General features: G+C 38.3%; 1 protein-coding gene across 1 annotated transcript in view; it reads left to right on the forward strand.

The window, feature by feature from the left end:
• Positions 1–18,471, forward strand: part of NSRP1 (nuclear speckle splicing regulatory protein 1) — a 38,001-nt gene that overhangs the window by 14,890 nt on the left and 4,640 nt on the right. The window contains 9 exon segments of the mRNA XM_030536307.1: positions 6,580–6,636; positions 8,564–8,630; positions 8,633–8,694; positions 9,786–9,795; positions 9,798–9,853; positions 9,855–9,900; positions 9,903–9,970; positions 9,972–9,993; positions 18,224–18,332. Coding sequence (XP_030392167.1) covers positions 6,580–6,636; positions 8,564–8,630; positions 8,633–8,694; positions 9,786–9,795; positions 9,798–9,853; positions 9,855–9,900; positions 9,903–9,970; positions 9,972–9,993; positions 18,224–18,332 — 497 coding nt within the window.

Consider the following 18,471-nt stretch of genomic DNA (forward strand, 5'->3'; position numbering starts at 1 on the left):
CCAACAGCAATAACTAAGAGGAAGAATTTAAAGGAAGAGGAGGAGATGCTGTCTTTCTCTCTCACAAGTGTACATGCACCCGCATGCACAAATTCCAGCAACCTATTGATGAAGGAGCAGAAACTGAGGCCTGGACTATGCTAAAAAGTTAGGTAGACCCAATTATGTCACTCAGGGGTGTGAAAAATCCTCATCCCCTGTGCAGTGCAGTTAAACCGAACTAACCCCAGGGTAGACAGGACTAGGTTGATGGAAAAACTGTTCAATCGATCTAGCTACCACTTCTTGGGGAGGTGGATTACCTACTCTGCCAGGAGAACCCCTTCCAACAGTGTGTAGGCAGTGCCACTATAGCATTTCACACGTAGACAAGCCCATAGCTCACTAGACTCGGTTGCTTTAATTCTGTTTTTGCAGGTGCTTAGGTGCTAGGTTTATGGATGTCAGATAAAAACCTGTATTGTGATTATTCCAGATTTGTATTTTATGTATTTACTTATTGGGTCCCTCACTTTGAATCCTTGCCCCATGTTTTCACCTTGTCAAGATGAGAGCTGTGTCTTTCCAACTGAGCACTTGTCTGGTTTCATGTGAATACTTGGTCAGGCTAGCATGTTATAATTAAGCCTTGGGGCTACAACAATAGCCTAAAATCTGACACTGAAAGTTTTTGCTTTTGTGAACAGATTAACCATCTCATCTTTTCTCGTTTACTGACCAATTAATAACTCTACTTACTCTACTGTTGGCAATTAGCCAGGGATTTTCTGCATACCAAGTTAAAACCAGTTGGTTATAGTGGGAGATTAAAATCAACTCTGGTTTAATTTGTCTGACAGATCATTAAATCTTAATTTCATATCCCTTTGAAATGAATTGTAAGATGAAGAGAGATAATTGATCTTTTGTGCCTCTTGTTGAATGCCTTGCAGGAGAAACCTCCAGAAGGCTGGTAGATCTCTTGTCAGAGAAAGATGATGCCAGCCTAAGGTGGCAGTTTACTTCTAAAGTGAGAGGCCATTTAAAAGAAAAGGATAAGGCAATATATAATGTCCTGTGTACAAGTAATTGCAGTACGTACGGTTTGGGTAGCAATCATAGATCATGCTTCCCTCCCTCCAAATCCGTAAAAGATAGAGAATTTACCCCTGATCAAAAGTACTCTGAGTGTAGCTTTATTAAAATACACTCTGCTGTAGGTGGTCTAAATTTTCACTGGGGTCATACATACTTCCCTGAGATGTCAGTGAAAGAATGCACTGGCATTTCTCACGCACATTGAGATCCTAATTTAAGGTAATTGAATGTCCTAACGTTTTCTTAATATTACATGTTTTATGGGAGCTTTATAATTTAAGCCCATAATTTAATATTAAGGTCCTGTCTACACTAGGAGACTGACTCAGTGCTGAAAATGGTTGTCAGCAATGGGCCTCAGTCTTGCTTTCTGTAACAGTGCAGAATATGGTTTTGGTACATCTGCACTAGCAGTTAAATGGTTTTCAGCACCAGTTCTGGGAGAACCATTGCTGACAACCCAACGTCAGCAGCTGGTCCATTTCTTAGAGCAGATGGATCAATGGGTCTATATTAAATTAGAAGAACAGAGAAATTAAAAGTTGTCAGACTGCACCTTACATTCTTCAAAACCTGTGCATGTGTAATCACATGATTTACTCTTCTCCTTTTTGCTTAGGTATTTGAGGACTTTTGAATTGATGAGCTTTTTGCACATATGAATACATACTTCACATATTTAATCACAGTGAGACCTGCCTTAGACAATTCCAAACACTGGTCAGTAGTCTGGTCTTCACATCCCTCCATACCCATGTAGGAATAACTGTAAAGAAGAAATATATTTTAAGAAGTTATTTTAAATGAGAGAGAGAGAGAGGTTGTTTGGCAGACGAGAATTAGAAGAGTATAGGAAAAATCATGAAAGAACGCTCAAGCTCAAATGTGAAGGGAAAGAAACTAAGACGAATATGGGAAGATTTTTCAGGAATAACATACTGTAGTGCCTTAATGCTATTATAAGAAGTTTTCCTTGGTTTGCACGGGAACATTCTGTGCATTTTCACTATAGGGTTAAAATATTTGCTCTTAATAGAAAATATTACACTATAAGCTTTTGCCTCCAAAGAATAGCTTGATTGTGGGCAAAAAGAAAGCATGAGATAGATTGCTGATTTTGTAGGGTCTTTAATAAATGAACTGTTGATAAGTAAAAACAATACAAAAGAACAGGAAGTTCTCATCTATCAGTGCTCATAGCAGAACAGGAAATTGTCACCCACCAACCATAAGAAGAGGTGTTTGTACTGGAGCTGTTTTCCTTAAACTTACTGACACTCTGGACAAACAAATGACAGGTGGACCTCTTTAGATTTTTATGTACAAAAACGAGAACCATATGTTACTTTTGTATTTGTATAATGTTTATAGACCAGCAAATTGATTTATTGTAGGCTGGGTTCTAGCCCACGAAAGCTTATGCTCAAATAAATTTGTTAGTCTCAGGTACCACAAGGACTCCTTATTTTTTTTTATTCTAAGCAGTGTTTCAAATATTTTGATATGAATTCAGAAATAGCTTTTTTCCTCTTTCCCCTCCGCTCTACCCTGAGGGGGCCCTTAGGAGAGCCCTCTCTTATAGCTGGGTCTCAAGGGGAAGTTACCTAAAAGTTTTTTAAAAGATAAACTCTAGGAATTATTTGAGGGAAGTTCTGGGAAAGTCAGATAATCACAGTGATTCCTTCTGGCCTTGGAATGTATGAATATGCCAAGCAGAAGGCAACCTTGTTCCCCAAGAGTTGGAGTTGTGTATAAGGGCAGGCATATACTAGAATTGCTACAGCAGCATTGCTGTAGTGGTGCTAGTGCAGACACTCTCCTGTTGGCACCACTTCCCTGAGCAGCGGTAGCTACACCTCTCCCCCGATATAACGTGACCCTATATAACATGAATTTGGATATAACGCGGTAAAGCAGTGCTCCGGGGGAGGGGGGAGGGCAGAGCTGCGCACTCCGGCGGATCAAAGCAAGTTCAATATAATGCGGTTTCACCTATAACATGATAAGATTTTTTGGCTCCCGAGAACAGCATTATATCGGGGTAGATGCATATATGTGAGAACATCTACCTACATAATGCTGTCCACACTGGCTCTTAGGTTGATGTAACTTATATTGCTCAGGGGGTGGCTCTTCCACACCCCTGAGTGACTTAAGTTATAGCGAAGTAAGCTGTAATGTAGACCTGCCCATAGTCTCTTGTGTAACACTGTCACTATCTCACAGAGCCAGCCCTAAATAGTCTTTTATAGTAGGAAAGTTATACTGCTGGTCATGTGATGTTGTGGAGCTATGTAATATATGTGAAATTAAAATGAATGTTACTGTTTAGTAAATAAATGTTTGAAAAGAATCTGAAATGCTATTTTAAAAATTTGCTTACCAAAACCACAATAAAAAAGAAATGGATTAATGAAGTCAAGATTAATTCAGAATGTTCGAAAATATAGAAAATGTAGATGAAATGCATGCTAATTCCAGTCCAAAAAGTATTTTGCAGTGTAAAGGATGTGAAGTCATGAGCATTACTGTAGACTGTGTACATGATTTTGAATGGTTTACATTTGGGCAGGAGTGCAAGGCAGATGGCTCCACTGCAGTAATTCTGTGAATTGACCAATGGATGTGGCAGAACAGCAGTAGGTTTGAAATCCTCCTAAAAATAAGTGCATTATTGTTGTCTGTGAGCCATGCTCAGCTTCATGAGCCCTGGGCCTAGACTGTGGTTTGTTTCCACACCTTAGGTTATCCACTGCTAGATAGGAGAACTGCCTCTTAATGATAGGGTTAACTGTAATCCTCAGATTTCCATCCTGGAGTCACTGCTGTTTGTTCCCTAAAAGTGTATCATGCTTTATTTTTATTACGCAACTTTACAGGTTTTACTATTTTTGAAGACTGGATATAACTTTAGGTTTTTCTCTCTCCTGCCAAGGCCCACTCCATACACATTATTCAACCTTTAGAAAAATAGAGCATTAGAATGTGCAGTGTTTCAGAGCTGCTTTTTCCAATCCTTCCTCTTCTATTTGTCTAATATGGTCACTTATATTGAAGGAAGTTAGTTATTGAGGGGGGGTTGGGGACTTGAAAAGAATATTTTGAATGGTTTAAGCCTCCTTCCGCTTTAGTATTCTTTCCCTGAGTGTAGGTTACATTATAGCAGAAAGCTTGTAAAAAAGAGTACAGGTAAATTAATATGAGTTCTAGTATTCAGTCTTCAAAATATTGACAAGTACCTTAGGTCCATTGGTTCTGTTACTGTGCTATAGAAAACAATCAGGGGCTTTTTCAGAGATATTGCCTTGGTTGGTTAGTTATAGAGATGGGATACAAAAAAAGTATAAAAGTTCGGTTCTTTTTATGTGTACTTGCTACTGGAATAAGCTAGTGAAGAGATCTCTATTTGATATACTGAATACTGTTCAAAGCTTGAGAAACAGCAGCTTTTTTCCATGTTGAGAAACAGCACTCAGCTTTTTTCCATGTTAACATGATTTCAACAGCATATGAAACAAGGGACATGGCACCTTGCTATTTTGCAAGCACCAAATGAAAGCAGAAACTGCATCTATCAGCGGATCTGCTTGAATTTGCGTGTGCTATATTTATTTGGCTTTCCTCAGTGCATACTGGTATCCGTATATACTCTACCTGCTGAAAACTTTTCATTTCATTTTTTTAATTAGGGATTGATGACACAAATGCTCTTTTTAAAAATGTGATGTTGAGCATGTTTCATGCATTATTGAAAAAATCAGCTGCCAAAATGCAAAGAGAGGGTTTTTTCAGTATTCCCCCTGGAAAAGACTGCTAATTGATACCTGACTACATAAACAAGGCAAAGTGCCATGTCCTCTTTAATGAATCTGTTTAACGAACAAAATATTATCTACTTTTTGAGGAGGGGGGAAGATTCAATTAAAAAGACAACAGTGACTAAGACATTTTTACAGTTAAAAATATGATGATTAGAAAACAGAGAGTTGTATTTGTCTTGACATTTTCAGCAGTGGATGTTGTGTTTTCTTAAACTACGGAAGGCTAATGCTGCTATTTTCTGGCATATTAGAAATCTTGAAAAGTTTAAAATAAAAGAATGGATTAAATGGTTATTGTAACATGACCGTAGTTCAGACTCAGGGGCATTTCATGTCTTCAAATTGCAACACTACTAACATAGCTCAGGGCTTAATCAAAACAACTGTTTCATAAGTGTAGGAATACTTATAGGGTATTGTGAGGTAAGGGTGTGTGTGTGTGTGTGTGTGTGCGTATATATATATATAGGGGTGTGTGTGTGAACATATGTGTAACCGCACAAGTTTTGTGTAATTGTGATTCCATGGAAAATTTATTTGCACATAGCTTATGGAGGTACAAATACACAAAACTACTGTGGTTATGTGTCCGCTTGTTAGTGGACACTAATTAGTCTACAGCAAAAAATAGATGTGAAGAATGGAAGCAAGAAAAGATCAATTAGCATAATCTGCAGAGATTGTATCAGGAAATTAATTCATTGGTATTTATATTCAAGGTATTACTATTAGTATAATGATCATTATGACAAAATTTTTTAATTGTTACCTTTAAATTGGCAAATTCCTATAACTTTATTGTTAAATATAGTGTGTCCATAATTGCAGATCTGATGAGTTCATAGGCCACGTGAATTCTGACCAAAGACCTTCCCGTTTTATGCCATTAGAAATCTTTTAACCTTTAAAAAACCTGAGCTATATTTATCCTTCAGTGTTCACATACAGCTCCCTAATGTTAATAGAAATTAGGTTAATCTATTGATGGGAGACCAGACCTCTAACTACTTAATATAAGTGTGGGTTTTTAATGTTTCATTTTTCACAATTTTTTTTTGGTAGCAAAAACGGAGTGAGGTTTAGTGCTAAGGAAATTGAGGGGCTGATTCTGCATTAGTTAGAATCATAGTGTGAGTAGTCATGGTTTAAGCTTTCGTCTATATCACTGCCAGTGCATTTCAGTGTGATCTGAATTACCCCTTGCTATTTCAGTCTTGGGTTCTCACACCACTACTCTGCTAATATACCTCAACACAGATAATTTTTTTTTTTTTATATATAACACACATACACAATCAGTGCTCCAGCGCCCCGTGGCATGGGACTTCCAAGTATCTCTTGAGCAGAGATTGCTTATTTTGTTGAATTGGACTAAATTGTATTGTTCTTTTGTGAGGTAATTTTCTTTGAAATTGTGTTATAAAACTGATTATTATTTCTACACTGATTTGAGATAGTTTCTTTCCATGGCACAACTGCACTGATCTGTTGTATGTTTGTTAATTAATTTTCAGTTTTTCTTATGACTCTTCAGAAAAAAGCTGTAAAAATTATAATACCATGAAACCACTTTATTAAAAAACTAAGCTATGGATTATTATAGTGTTAGAAAAATAACACCTAGTATAACATGTAAACACAATAATCTGATTTTATTGCTAATAATGTTCTCTTCTAACAGACATCTGTGGGCGAGAGTCTACAAAGAGAAGCATTAAAAAAGCAAGTAATGAAGCAAGTAAGTTGGGGTGTGGGAGTCCTCATGCATATAAGAAAGTAAGGAATGGTTGTCATTAGTAAGCATGCCAGCTAACAATGTTTTACCCTTGCCAGCAACCTAGGCTGGCTGTCATCCTGTAACCACTTCAGCACACAGGTTTTTTTCCAGTGTGGATAAGAAGACTCCCTTCTTAACGATGCATTTGTAACTATCGTCAGTCCCCTTTACTCCCAGTTCTCCATGCAGCAGTACATCCCAGAACGCATTGCCACACATGCTGCAGTGTGGGCAAGTCCTTTGGGTATTCTGTCCTCAGATTTTCCCAGAATTCATTAATACCAACCCAGTTAGGCTCTGTGATGTATGCACAAACATTATGTACAACTTTTCTACCTCATACAATGGCTGAAATGTGAACATACTTCAAATTTTGTTATTTGCAGCTAGGTCAGATAAAAGTATTTGCAATAAGATTGTACTTTTACTGTGATCAGGTCCTTATAGAGAGTGTCATTTACTATTTGTAGTTCTAGGTTTTCATGTAGGTACACTCTTGAAAGTTAGGAATAGTTGTAGTAGGACTGACCCGTTTATGATCTAGGTCAAAGGTACACATTATAAGGCATCTGGATCATTATATCCATTGGGAATGTGCTTTCCAAATCATTGTAGGAGCCATAAGGATCTAAGAGTGGGGATCTATAGTAATCTACTTTTAGAGAACTGAAATTATAGCTAAGTAATAATGGTCTTTGTTTGTTTGACTTTTTAAGAAAATACATACGCAAAAGCTGGTTCTGTGTTACTGCACAGCAGGCTGTGAAGCAAAAAATGGCAGAAATTGGTTTATTTTATGTTTAGAACTAATGTTTAAAAATTGGCTCAAATATGGGGATTTTCTACATCACATCTACAATGCAAGACCTTCTTTAAAAACAGATTTAGAATTCTCTAGTTCTAATTTTTGGTGTTCCAATTTAGCAAATGTGAAGTAGGAGTCTTTCTCCTAACAAAGGCTGATTTTTAGCTTCCACGTTTTTCGAGGTGTAATAAATTATTCCACTTATCTGAACAAGACTGTTCTTGGGATTCTTTGCTGTGTCCAAGAGTAGTTGAAAAATAGCCTGATGCAAACTTTGTAACTGAAGTTTCCATAGAGCTGAATATAGTTTACAACACACAATAAAACTTGACGACTTACTTAATACACACACCGTAAAACCATGAGAAGTTGCGTTTTTTTCTGTGCGTAGAATGTAGTCCTTTATTGAATGAATATTTTAAACAACTTTTTTTTGGAGGCAGAATGTAATATTTTAGGGAAATTAAAGAAGATAAAGTGATGAGTTCTTGTATAATGGAGTTCTTGCCAACAATGAGTCTTATATTGTATTGTATTCAGGGGTAAGTTATCCAGGAGAAACATGATAATTCTGTAGAGAGACCCAACTATAGGAAAACAATTACACTTAGCCAAAACATAATACAAGGTTATTTATAGGAGGTAAAGTGTGCAGGATAAGTTTGGTAGATGAACTATAGGAATATATTTAGAGTAAAACAATGTAGAAAAATAGATGGACAAATTGGCTAAACGTTTTATTATTTGTATTTATTTAAAAAAAATCCATCTGAGCGAGAAATATTATTCGATGGGTAATTCTCCACTAAGCAGGATCCATAATAGCTTAATTGCTGTAATTATTATGTTTTCTCATTGTACTCTATTCCTTATTTCATAAATACCATTCTTCTTATAATTACTCTTATTTTTAGCTCTGATACCAAACAAAAGACTTTGTATATGAAGTCATGGTGAATTTATGTTCAGTTTCCTAGATTAATATCATGAGCTAATCTAGTTAAAGCAAAATATATTAATACAAAATTTTAAAAGCTTAAAATTGCATGCTTCATTGGTCGTTTCTCTCTTTTTTTTTTTAAGACCAAACTTGAGATTCAGAAGGCCTTGGCAGAAGACTCCACAGTGTATGAATATGACAGTATTTATGATGAATGCAGCAGCAGAAGAAAGAAAGCAATGCCAAAGTACTCTCAGGAAAAGATGACAAAAAGGTCCATAACTGAAAATGTATGCTGTCTGTGTTACCTCTGTATGCTAAGAATAACCATGGCTATTTAACTGATTTTACTATGTTTTTTTGTATCTTAGTAACCGGTTGTGCATTCTGTAGCAGGGCCCACGTGTGTTGTGCTCAAAATTGTGTTATATAACATTGTGGTGATGTAAGACTGATAGTTGTAAGGTGCTGTAAAACTGGTTGTTCATCAAATATTTCAGGACTCTAGTCCCATTTCCTTCTGTCATTGATTGGGAGGACAATAGGCTCCATACTACCTTCCCACCGATAAGTTCTGTGGGACAAAGACCACATGAATTTCTGGAGAGCTTGTTACAATAGGATAATCCTGATAGAGCCTTTAGTCGCTACAACAATACTACTACTGCTGCTACTACTACTACTATTATTATTATTTTATTAGTATCAGGCAACCCAACTGAATGGAGGAAGGGCTGTCTTTGAGCACCTGACCAAATTTTGTAGCAATGAGTTTACACTGTGTGCCTCTTGCTAGTCAGCTGCTATAGGGTCTGTCAAGAAGCTAAAGTCATTATATTTCATCTGTAACATGTGAACCATTTTCTACAGCCCAGTTCCTTATTCCAGAAAATGGCTGAATTATTGTGACAAATCATTACCAAATGCAATGAGCAATAATGAAAATGTGGAGTGTTTGTCAGGCTACGATAGGTCTAAATGAAGAATGCATCCCATTCCCTTATAGCAAGTTGAAGAGGGAGAGAACTATCACAAGACGGAAAACTGCTGGAAGAAAGGTTGTACTGAAAGCATTTTATTTCAATCTGAGCGGCTGTACACTACTTGAAGCTAGGCTCAGATTTTGTTGAATGCAGCTGTTTCATTAACGAGGAGAAAATTCCCATGATCTGAAGCTGAAAATGTTTATATTAGTTCATTGAGATCATTGTCCAGCAGTGGCAATAGTATAAACTAGCTGGGCTGACTACTGCCATTTTTGTTCCACTAAAAACTGATTTTTTTGTTTGGTGTACTCATCAGCTCTAATTTGTCTTTTCTCAGCCACTTTGATTCCATCTCATTACTCTTTTTTCCCCACCTTAGCCCAAATACATCCAAATATCCTCAAAGCAGCTGAAGTAAGAAAGCAGGAGCAGGAAAAAAGAATGGAAAAAAAAAATTCAGAAGGAGCGTGAAATGGAAGGGGGAGAGTTTGATGACAAGAGGCCTTTGTGACATCAGCCTATAAGAAGAAACTGCAAGAAAGGGCTGAGGAGGAGGAAAGAGAAAAAAAAGGAAGCAGCACTGGAGGGTGAGATTTATGCTGAACCAATATGCCTCTCCCTCAAAAGGAAAGTGTAGCCTTTTGCTGTTAAAGATAGTGGTTATGGGTGTGATGCATAGGTGTGATCCTGGTCTCTGAATTAGGCTGTAGATGAGGTTCTGTAGTAGTAATCATAGAAATGTAGGGCTGGAAGGGACATCAATAAGTCATTTAGTTTACCGCCTGTGCTGAGATGGGATTAACCATCCCATGTATTTTTGAAAATTTTCCAGGCCTTCTGCCCTCACCTTTTATTTTCTCCTGTTTTTTGTCCAATGAGTTGGCTGCATGGTTTTGAGTGTCTCTTCTATCCTTTCCAACCTTTCCAGGCCCCTTAACTATCATTTTTGGACATGTGCCATAGGGGAGAGGAAATATTTTTAAATTTATTTTTCTCTACTAGAAATATTGAAAATAAATTAATGTAGATTTCATGTCTTTCCGTATTTTAAGAGGGAAATACTCTTTTTTTTACTATTAGTACGATTCTAAATAAAGCCATTAAATAATTGTACAAAGTTTTAATGACAGAGGAATAAAGAAATGTTACTACACCCGTGTATTTATAGATTGTAAAGCCAACAACACAGAGCACTGTGACCATCTAATTGACCTCCTGTATAATACAACCATAAAACATCCCAGAATTAATTTTTGTTTGAGCAAGAGCAGATCTTTTAGAAAACATCCAGTCTTGATTTTAAAATGGCCAGTGATGGTGGATCCACTATGACCCTTGGTAGAGGGTTCCAGAGGTTAATTACTCTCTCTTAAAAATTTGTTGACTGAATTGTCTAGCTTTCAACTTTCAACCATTGGATCTTGTCATACCTTTGTCTGCTAGATTGAAGAGCCCGTTATCACATTTTTTTCCCATATAGGTACTTAATAAACTATGAACAACTCACCACTTAACCTCTTAAACTGAATAGACTGAGCTTCTTGAGTCTATCATTATAAGGCAGGTTTTCTAATCCTTTAATCATTCTTGTGCCTTTTCTCTGAACTTTCTGCAATTTATCAACATTCTTCTTGAATTATGGGCACCAGAACTGGAGACAGTATTTCAGCAGTGGTTGTACCAGTGCCAAATACAGCGGTAATGTGACGTCCCTGCTCAAGGTTCCACTGTTCATATATCCAAGGATTGCATTAGCCCTTTTGGTCACAGGATCACACTGCGAGCTTCTGTTCAGCTGATTATCCCCTGATCCCCCAAGTCTTTTTCAGAGCCACTGCTTCTCAGGATAGAGTCCCGCATCTCATAAGTGTGGCCAACAGTCTTTGTTCCCAGATGTGTATATTTATGTTCAGCTTGAGCCCAGTTTACCAAGCAATCCAGGTCACTCTGTATCAGTGACTGTCCCCTTCATTATTTACCACTCCTGAAAACTTGTGTCATCTGCAAACTTTATCAGTAATGATTTGGGTTTTTTTTTTTCAGGGTCCATTGATAAAATGTGAAATAGCAGAAGGCCAAGAACTGATCCCTGAGACACCCAACTGGAAACACATTCCTTGTTTACAATTCCATTTTCAGACCTGTCAGTTAGCCTGCTTCTTACTCCATTTAACGTGTGCCATGTTGATTTTTATCTCTTTTAGTTTTTTAATCAAAATGTCCATATGGTACCAAGCCAAATGCCTTACAGAAGTCTAAGTATATCACATCAACATTCTTATTTTTATCAACCAAACTTGTAATCTCATAAAAACTAAATCAGGATTAGTTTGACATTATCTATTTTCCATAAACCCATGTTGATTGGCATTAATTATATTATCCTTCTTTAATTCTTTATTAATAGAGTCCCCGTAACAACCATTCCATTATTTTGTTTTGCCCAGGATTGATGATAGATGTACAGTTATCTGGTTGTCCCCATTTACCCTGTTTAGATATTGGCACAACATTTGCTTTCTTCCAGTTTTCTAGAACTTCCTCAGTGTTCCAAGACACATTTAAAATTAACGTTAACAGTCCAGCAAGCTCCTTTGCCGGTTCTTGAATGTAAGTTATCTAGACTTGCTGATTTTTAAAATGTCTAACATTCATTGCTGATGTTTAGCCTACTCCCGAGTTACTATTAGATGGAAAGTGTTTATTATCATCTTATATTATGATTACATTATCTTGTTTTCACCCAAATACTGAAAAGAAATATTATTTAACCACTTCTGCCTTTTTCTGCATTATTATTGACAATTCTACCATTTCATCTAGTAAAGGACAAATACCATTTAAGAATTTTTTATGTTCCCAAATATACCCCCCAAAAAACCCTTATTGTCCTTAATCTGCTGGCTATAGATTTCTCCTTTATCATTTTACTTCTCATAGACTCATAGACTCTAGGACTGGAAGGGACCTCGAGAGGTCATCGAGTCCAGTCCCCTGCCCTCATGGCAGGACCAATACTGTCTAGACCATCCCTAATAGACATTTATCTAACCTACTCTTAAATATCTCCAGAGATGGAGATTCCACAACTTCCCTAGGCAATCTATTCCAGCGTTTAACTACCCTGACAGTTAGGAACTTTTTCCTAATGTCCAACCTAAATCTCCCTTGCTGCAGTTTAAGCCCATTGCTTCTTGTTCTATCATTGGAGGCTAAGGTGAACAAGTTTTCTCCCCTCCTCCTGATGACACCCTTTTAGATACCTGAAAACTGCTATCATGTCCCCTCTCGGTCTTCTCTTTTCCAAACTAAACAAACCCAATTCCTTCAGCCTTCCTTCATAGGTCATGTTCTCAAGACCTTTAATCATTCTCCTTGCTCTTCTCTGGACCCTCTCCAATTTCTGCACATCTTTCTTGAAATACAGTGCCCAGAACTGGACACACTACTCCAGTTGAGGCCTAACCAGCGCAGAGTAAAGCGGAAGAAGACTTCTCGTGTCTTGTTTACAACACACCTGTTTAATGCATCCCAGAATCACGTTTGCTTTTTTGCAACAGTATCACAACTTTTGACTCATATTAAGCTTGTGGTCTACTATGACCCCTAGATCTCTTTCTCTGCCATACTCCTTCCTAGACAGTCTCTTCCCATTCTGTATGTGTGAAACTGATTGTTCCTTCCTAGATGGAGCACTTTGCATTTATCTTTATTGAACTTCATCCTGTTTACCTCAGACCATTTCTCCAATTTGTCCAGATCATTTTGAATTTGACCCTGTCCTCCAAAGCAGTTGCAATCCCTCCAGTTTGGTATCGTCCGCAACTTAATAAGCCATATTTTCTATGCCAACATCTAAATCGTTGATGAAGATATTGAACAGAGCCGGTCCCAAAACAGACCCCTGCGGAACCCCACTTGTTATACTTTCCAGCAGGATTGGGAGCCATTACAACTACTCTCTGAGTACGGTTATCCAGCCAGTTATGCACCCACCTTATAGTAGCCCCATCAAATTGTACTTGCCTAGTTTATCTATAAGAATATCATGCGAGACTGTATCAAATGCCTTACTAAAGTCTAGATATATCACATCCACCGCTTCTCCCTTATCCACAAGGCTCATTATCCTATCAAAGAACGCTATCAGATTAGTTGACACGATTTGTTCTTTACAAATCCATGCTGGCTATTCCCTATCACCTTACCACTTCCAAGTGTTTGCAGATGATTTCTTTGATTACCTGGTCCATTATCTTCCCTGGCACAGAAGTTAAACTAACTGGTCTGTAGTTTCCTGGGTTGTTTTTATTTCCCTTTTTATAGATGGGCACTATATTTGCCCCCTTCCAGTCTTCTGGAATCTCCCCCGTCTCCCATGATTTCCCAAAGATGATAGCTAGAGGCTCAGATACCTCTTCTATTAACTCCTTGAGTATCTAGGATGCATTTCATCAGGCCCTGGTGACTTGCAGGCATCTACCTTTTCTAAGTGATTTTTTACTTGCTCTTTTTTTATTTTCTCTTCTAAACCTACCCTCTTCCCGTAAACATTCACTATACTAGACATTCCTTCAGACTTCTCAGTGAAGACCGAAACAAAGAAGTCATTAAGCATCTCTGCCATTTTCCAAGTCTCCGTTACTGTTTCCCCTTCCTCATTGAGCAGTGGGCCTACTCTGTCCTTGGTCTTCCTCTTGCTTCTAATGTATTGATAAAAAGCTTCTTGTTTCCCTTTATTCCCATAGCTAGTTTGAGTTCATTTTGTGCCTTTGCTTTTCAATCTTGCCTCTGCATTCCTGTGTTGTTTGCCTATATTCATCCTTTGGTAATCTGACCTAGTTTCCATTTTTATATGACGCCTTTTTATTTTGTAGGTCACGCAAGATCTCGTGGTTAAGCCAAGGTGGTCTTTTGCCACATTTTCTATCTTTCCTAACCATCGGAATAACTTGCTTTTGGGCCCTTAATAGTGTCCCTTTGAAAAACTGCCAACTTTCTTCAGTTGTTTTTCCCCTCAGTCTTAATTCCCAGGGACCTTACCTATCAGCTCTCTGAGCTTACCAAAATCCGCCTTCCTGAAATCCATTGTCTCTGTTCTGCTGTACTCCCTTCTACCCTTCCTTAGAATTGCAAATTCTATGATTTCATGATCACTTTCACCCAAGCTTCCTTCTACTTTCAAATTCTCAACAAGTTCCTCCTATTTGTTAAAATCAAGTCTAGAACAGCTTCCCCCCTAGTGGCTTTTTCAACTTTCTGAATAAAAAGTTGTCTGCAATGCAGTCCAGGAACGTATTAAATAGTCTTTGCCCCGCGGTGTTATTTTCCCAACATATATCTGGATAGTTGAAGTCCCCATCACCACCAAATCTTGGGCTTTGGATGATTTTGTTAGTTGTTTGAAAAAAGCCTCATCCACCTCTTTCCACCTGATTAGGTGGCCTGTAGTAGACTCCCAGCACGACATCACCCGTGTTTTTACCCCTTTTAGCCTAACCCAGAGACTCTCCACACTTCCGTCTCCTATGCCATCTCCACTCAGTCCAAGTGTGTACATTTTTAATATATAAGGCAACACCTCCTCCCTTTTTCCCCTGTCTATCCTTCCTGAGCAAACTATAGCCATCCACACCAACATTCCAGTCGTGTGTATTATCCCACCAAGTTTCAGTAATGCCAATAATGTCATAGCTGTATTTATTTATTAGCACTTCCAGTTCTTCCTGCTTATTAACCATACTTCTTGCATTTGTATATAGGCATCTAAGATACTGGTTTGATCTTGCCTCCCAGCTTTGCCCTGACCCTCCTTCCTCTCTGCATTATAGCCCGTGCTCCCTCCTTGTCCAACTCATCTCCCAGGTCTTGTTTCCCCACTTACCTGTGAGCTTTGCTCACCTGTCCCCGTCGAACCTTATAAATCTTATAATTTTCTGCAATTCCTGGCCTCTAATTTTTATTCATTATTATCAACATTCTCTTTCTTCCCTTTGTTATATATTGTTTTTGTTTGTTTTGTTTTAATTTTTATAACCTTTTTCACTTCCTGTGTAAGCCAGGGTGGTATTTTAACAAGTCTGATACCTGCACTCCCCTTGCCCCTTTTCCTGACTTTTTAGTTATCTTTTAAAAACACGTCCTCCAACTCTATCCTGCGCTCTTTTCCTGACTTTTTAGTTAATATCTAAAATGTCTGTCTTCTACATAAGAACAAAAGAATGGCCCATACTGGGTTAGACCAAACATCAGTCTAGCCCAGTATCCTGTCTTCCGACAGTGGCCAATGCCAGATGTCCCAGAGGGAATGAACAGAACAGGTAATCCTCAAGTGATCCATCCCCTGTTGGTCATTCCCAGCTTCTGGCAAACAGAGGCTAAGCACACCATCCCTGCCCATCCTGGCTAATAGCCATTGATGGACCTATCCTCCATGAACTTATCTAGTTCTTTTTTGAACCTTGTTATAGTCTTGGCCTTCGTAACATCCTCTGACAAAGAGTCCCACAGGTTGACTGTGCTTTGTGTGAAGAAATACTTCCTTTTGTTCATTTTAAACTTGCTGTCTATTAATTTCATTTGGTTCCCTCTAGTTCTGTGCTATGAGAAGGGGTAAATAACACTTCCTTATTTACTTTCTTACTTTACTTTATTTTCTTATGTTCTTAAAGTATTGTGAAGTTGTGGGAAACAAAGACACAAATATACTCTTGGCATATCAGCAGCAGTGCCCCGTTGTCCTGCTGTCATGGCATAGTTCCAGTATTTCAAACTCTGATTATGCCAATGGTATACCAGGCTTTAATTAACAGGCTTTCTCAAACAGCTTGGCCCCTGTTCAACAGTTTCATGTCTCCCTCCCTAGGTAAGGAGGATTGTCCACTTGAGTCATTGTGATGGGGTGTCCACCTCACATAAGATCTGAAGAGGTTAAGGTGATTAGATGGGCCAATTAACTGCCCAGGCTGCACCTGGAGGGGTAGTCATGAGGACAGGCAGGATGAGTGGGCGTGTCAGTTGCCGCCTTTATCTATGCCTTCAATCAGTTAAAAAGCTATGACTTTTCTTTTTAAATTTTAGCCCACCTCTGTAAAGAAGGATTTGTATGATATTGATAGTCTCTGGAGCCTAAACTTTCTCCACATTTTGTAAATTATATCCCTGTAAACTGTTTTTATAGTTTTTTATTTGCACGTTTTGGAATTAATTTATTTAAGCAAAATTTTCAAAACAAGCCAATGGTAATTTTAAAAAAAGTTAGGATAGGATATCTTTTAAACATTGTATTATGCAATGTTGTTGTAGCTGTATCAGTCCCAGGATATTAGAGAGACAAAGTGGGTGAGGTAATATTTTTTTTGTTGGACCAACTTCTGTTGGTGAGAGAAATTGTTCCAATAAAAGATACTACTTTAGCCATCTTGTCTCTCAAACATTGTATTGTTATTTTTAATTCACTAGACCTTTTCCTCTTTGATTAAAACAAAACCAAATGTTTGAGTGGTAGGAGAGGAGTGCTACGTGTTACAGTTTGTGTACAAGGTATACTATACCATGTAAAGTTTTATATAAGCACAGAAAAATTAATTCTTTGGGGCTGCTTCAATGTGAAGATGAAAAATAAAATCGACAAAAATAATAGTTTTGTGCATAGCTCTACAAAGATTTTGAGATGTTTTGATTATATATAAAACTTTCTTGGACAACTTGAAGGCTGATGGCTGTAGAACACTATGCCCAGTACACATGTAACCATTCTGTTTTCTTTGTATATCACTAGTGTGTGTGTGAACGCATCTCCTTTTTTCCTATGCCAGTAAAACTAACTGAATAAAAAGTGTATTTCCCTCTTAAGATGAAAAAAGGTACAAAATCTATATTCATTAATTTATTTTTAATATTTCCAATAAGGATAAATTAAATACATCTTAATTTTTTTTTCAAAATGGCCAATAGCACCAAAAATGCATCTGTTAAAACTATCCCTAGGGGCCCTGGAAAGGGAGGTAGGACTTCCAAAACTGTACAGCCAACTCAATGGACAAAGAGAGGGCAGACTAAAGGTGGAGGCGTGGAAAGCTGTCAAAAATACATGGTGATTAAAGGTATGGAATTATAACCAGGGGCGGCTCCAGGCACCAGCGCTCCAAGCGCGTGCCTGGGGCGGAAAGCAGCGGGGGGTGCTCTGCCGGTCGCCGCTAGGGCAGCAGGCAGAGTGCCTTTGGCAGCTTGCCTGCGGAGGGTCCACTGGTCCTGCGGCTTCGGTGGATGCCTGCAGGAGGTCCGCCGAAGCCGCGGGACCAGCGTACCCTCCGTGCTTGGGACGGCAAAATGTCTAGAGCTGCCCCTGATTATAACTACTTACTGTGAAGGAAGAGCAGAGAGTAACACACTGGACTGAATGAGAGTGCACTTTGTGACTGTAGTTTGCCCTGGCAGATAGTTATGGGATATGAGGAATAGAGTAGAACCTCACTCACAATATCAGTACTGGTTGCATGATTTTGCGCCTGGAAAGGGGCAGCTGTTTAAAGGGAGAATAGTGAGTCAGTGTTGCTTAGGATGAGTCTGCAGCAACATAGTAGCAATTCTCATGCCAGATTAAAGTCACATGTCCCAGAGATTAAAATAACTGTTTTAGCCTTAAAGCAGTAGCCAGCATAACTAGAATGGAAAATAATCAAGTCTCGTAGACCTAGTTCTTCTACATTTCAATGTCGTGAACATCTCTTTCTGGATCACAGGTTTACATATGTAAATAAGGTCTGGTTAATGTTCATGAAACTGTAACATCATTCTTATTTTTGCTTCCCTTAGCATGCCTGGATGTGACCAAACAGAAGGATCTCAGTGGATTTTACAGACATCTTTTAAACCAGACAATGGGGGAAGAAGAGGTGCCCGAATGCAGCCTCCGTGAAGCCAGGTAGGACATAGTTCCAGAAGGACTTTATATGTAAAGTTTCTTCATGCTGTTCATAATTCCCAGTGTCAGTAGAATCCTAGTAAGAAGGAAGGCAGTACCAAAGCACAGGTGGGGGAGGAGCTTGCTATCGAGAGTCGAC

The sequence above is a fragment of the Gopherus evgoodei genome, chromosome 17, assembly GCF_007399415.2.
Source record: "Gopherus evgoodei ecotype Sinaloan lineage chromosome 17, rGopEvg1_v1.p, whole genome shotgun sequence".
NCBI lineage: Eukaryota > Metazoa > Chordata > Testudines > Testudinidae > Gopherus > Gopherus evgoodei.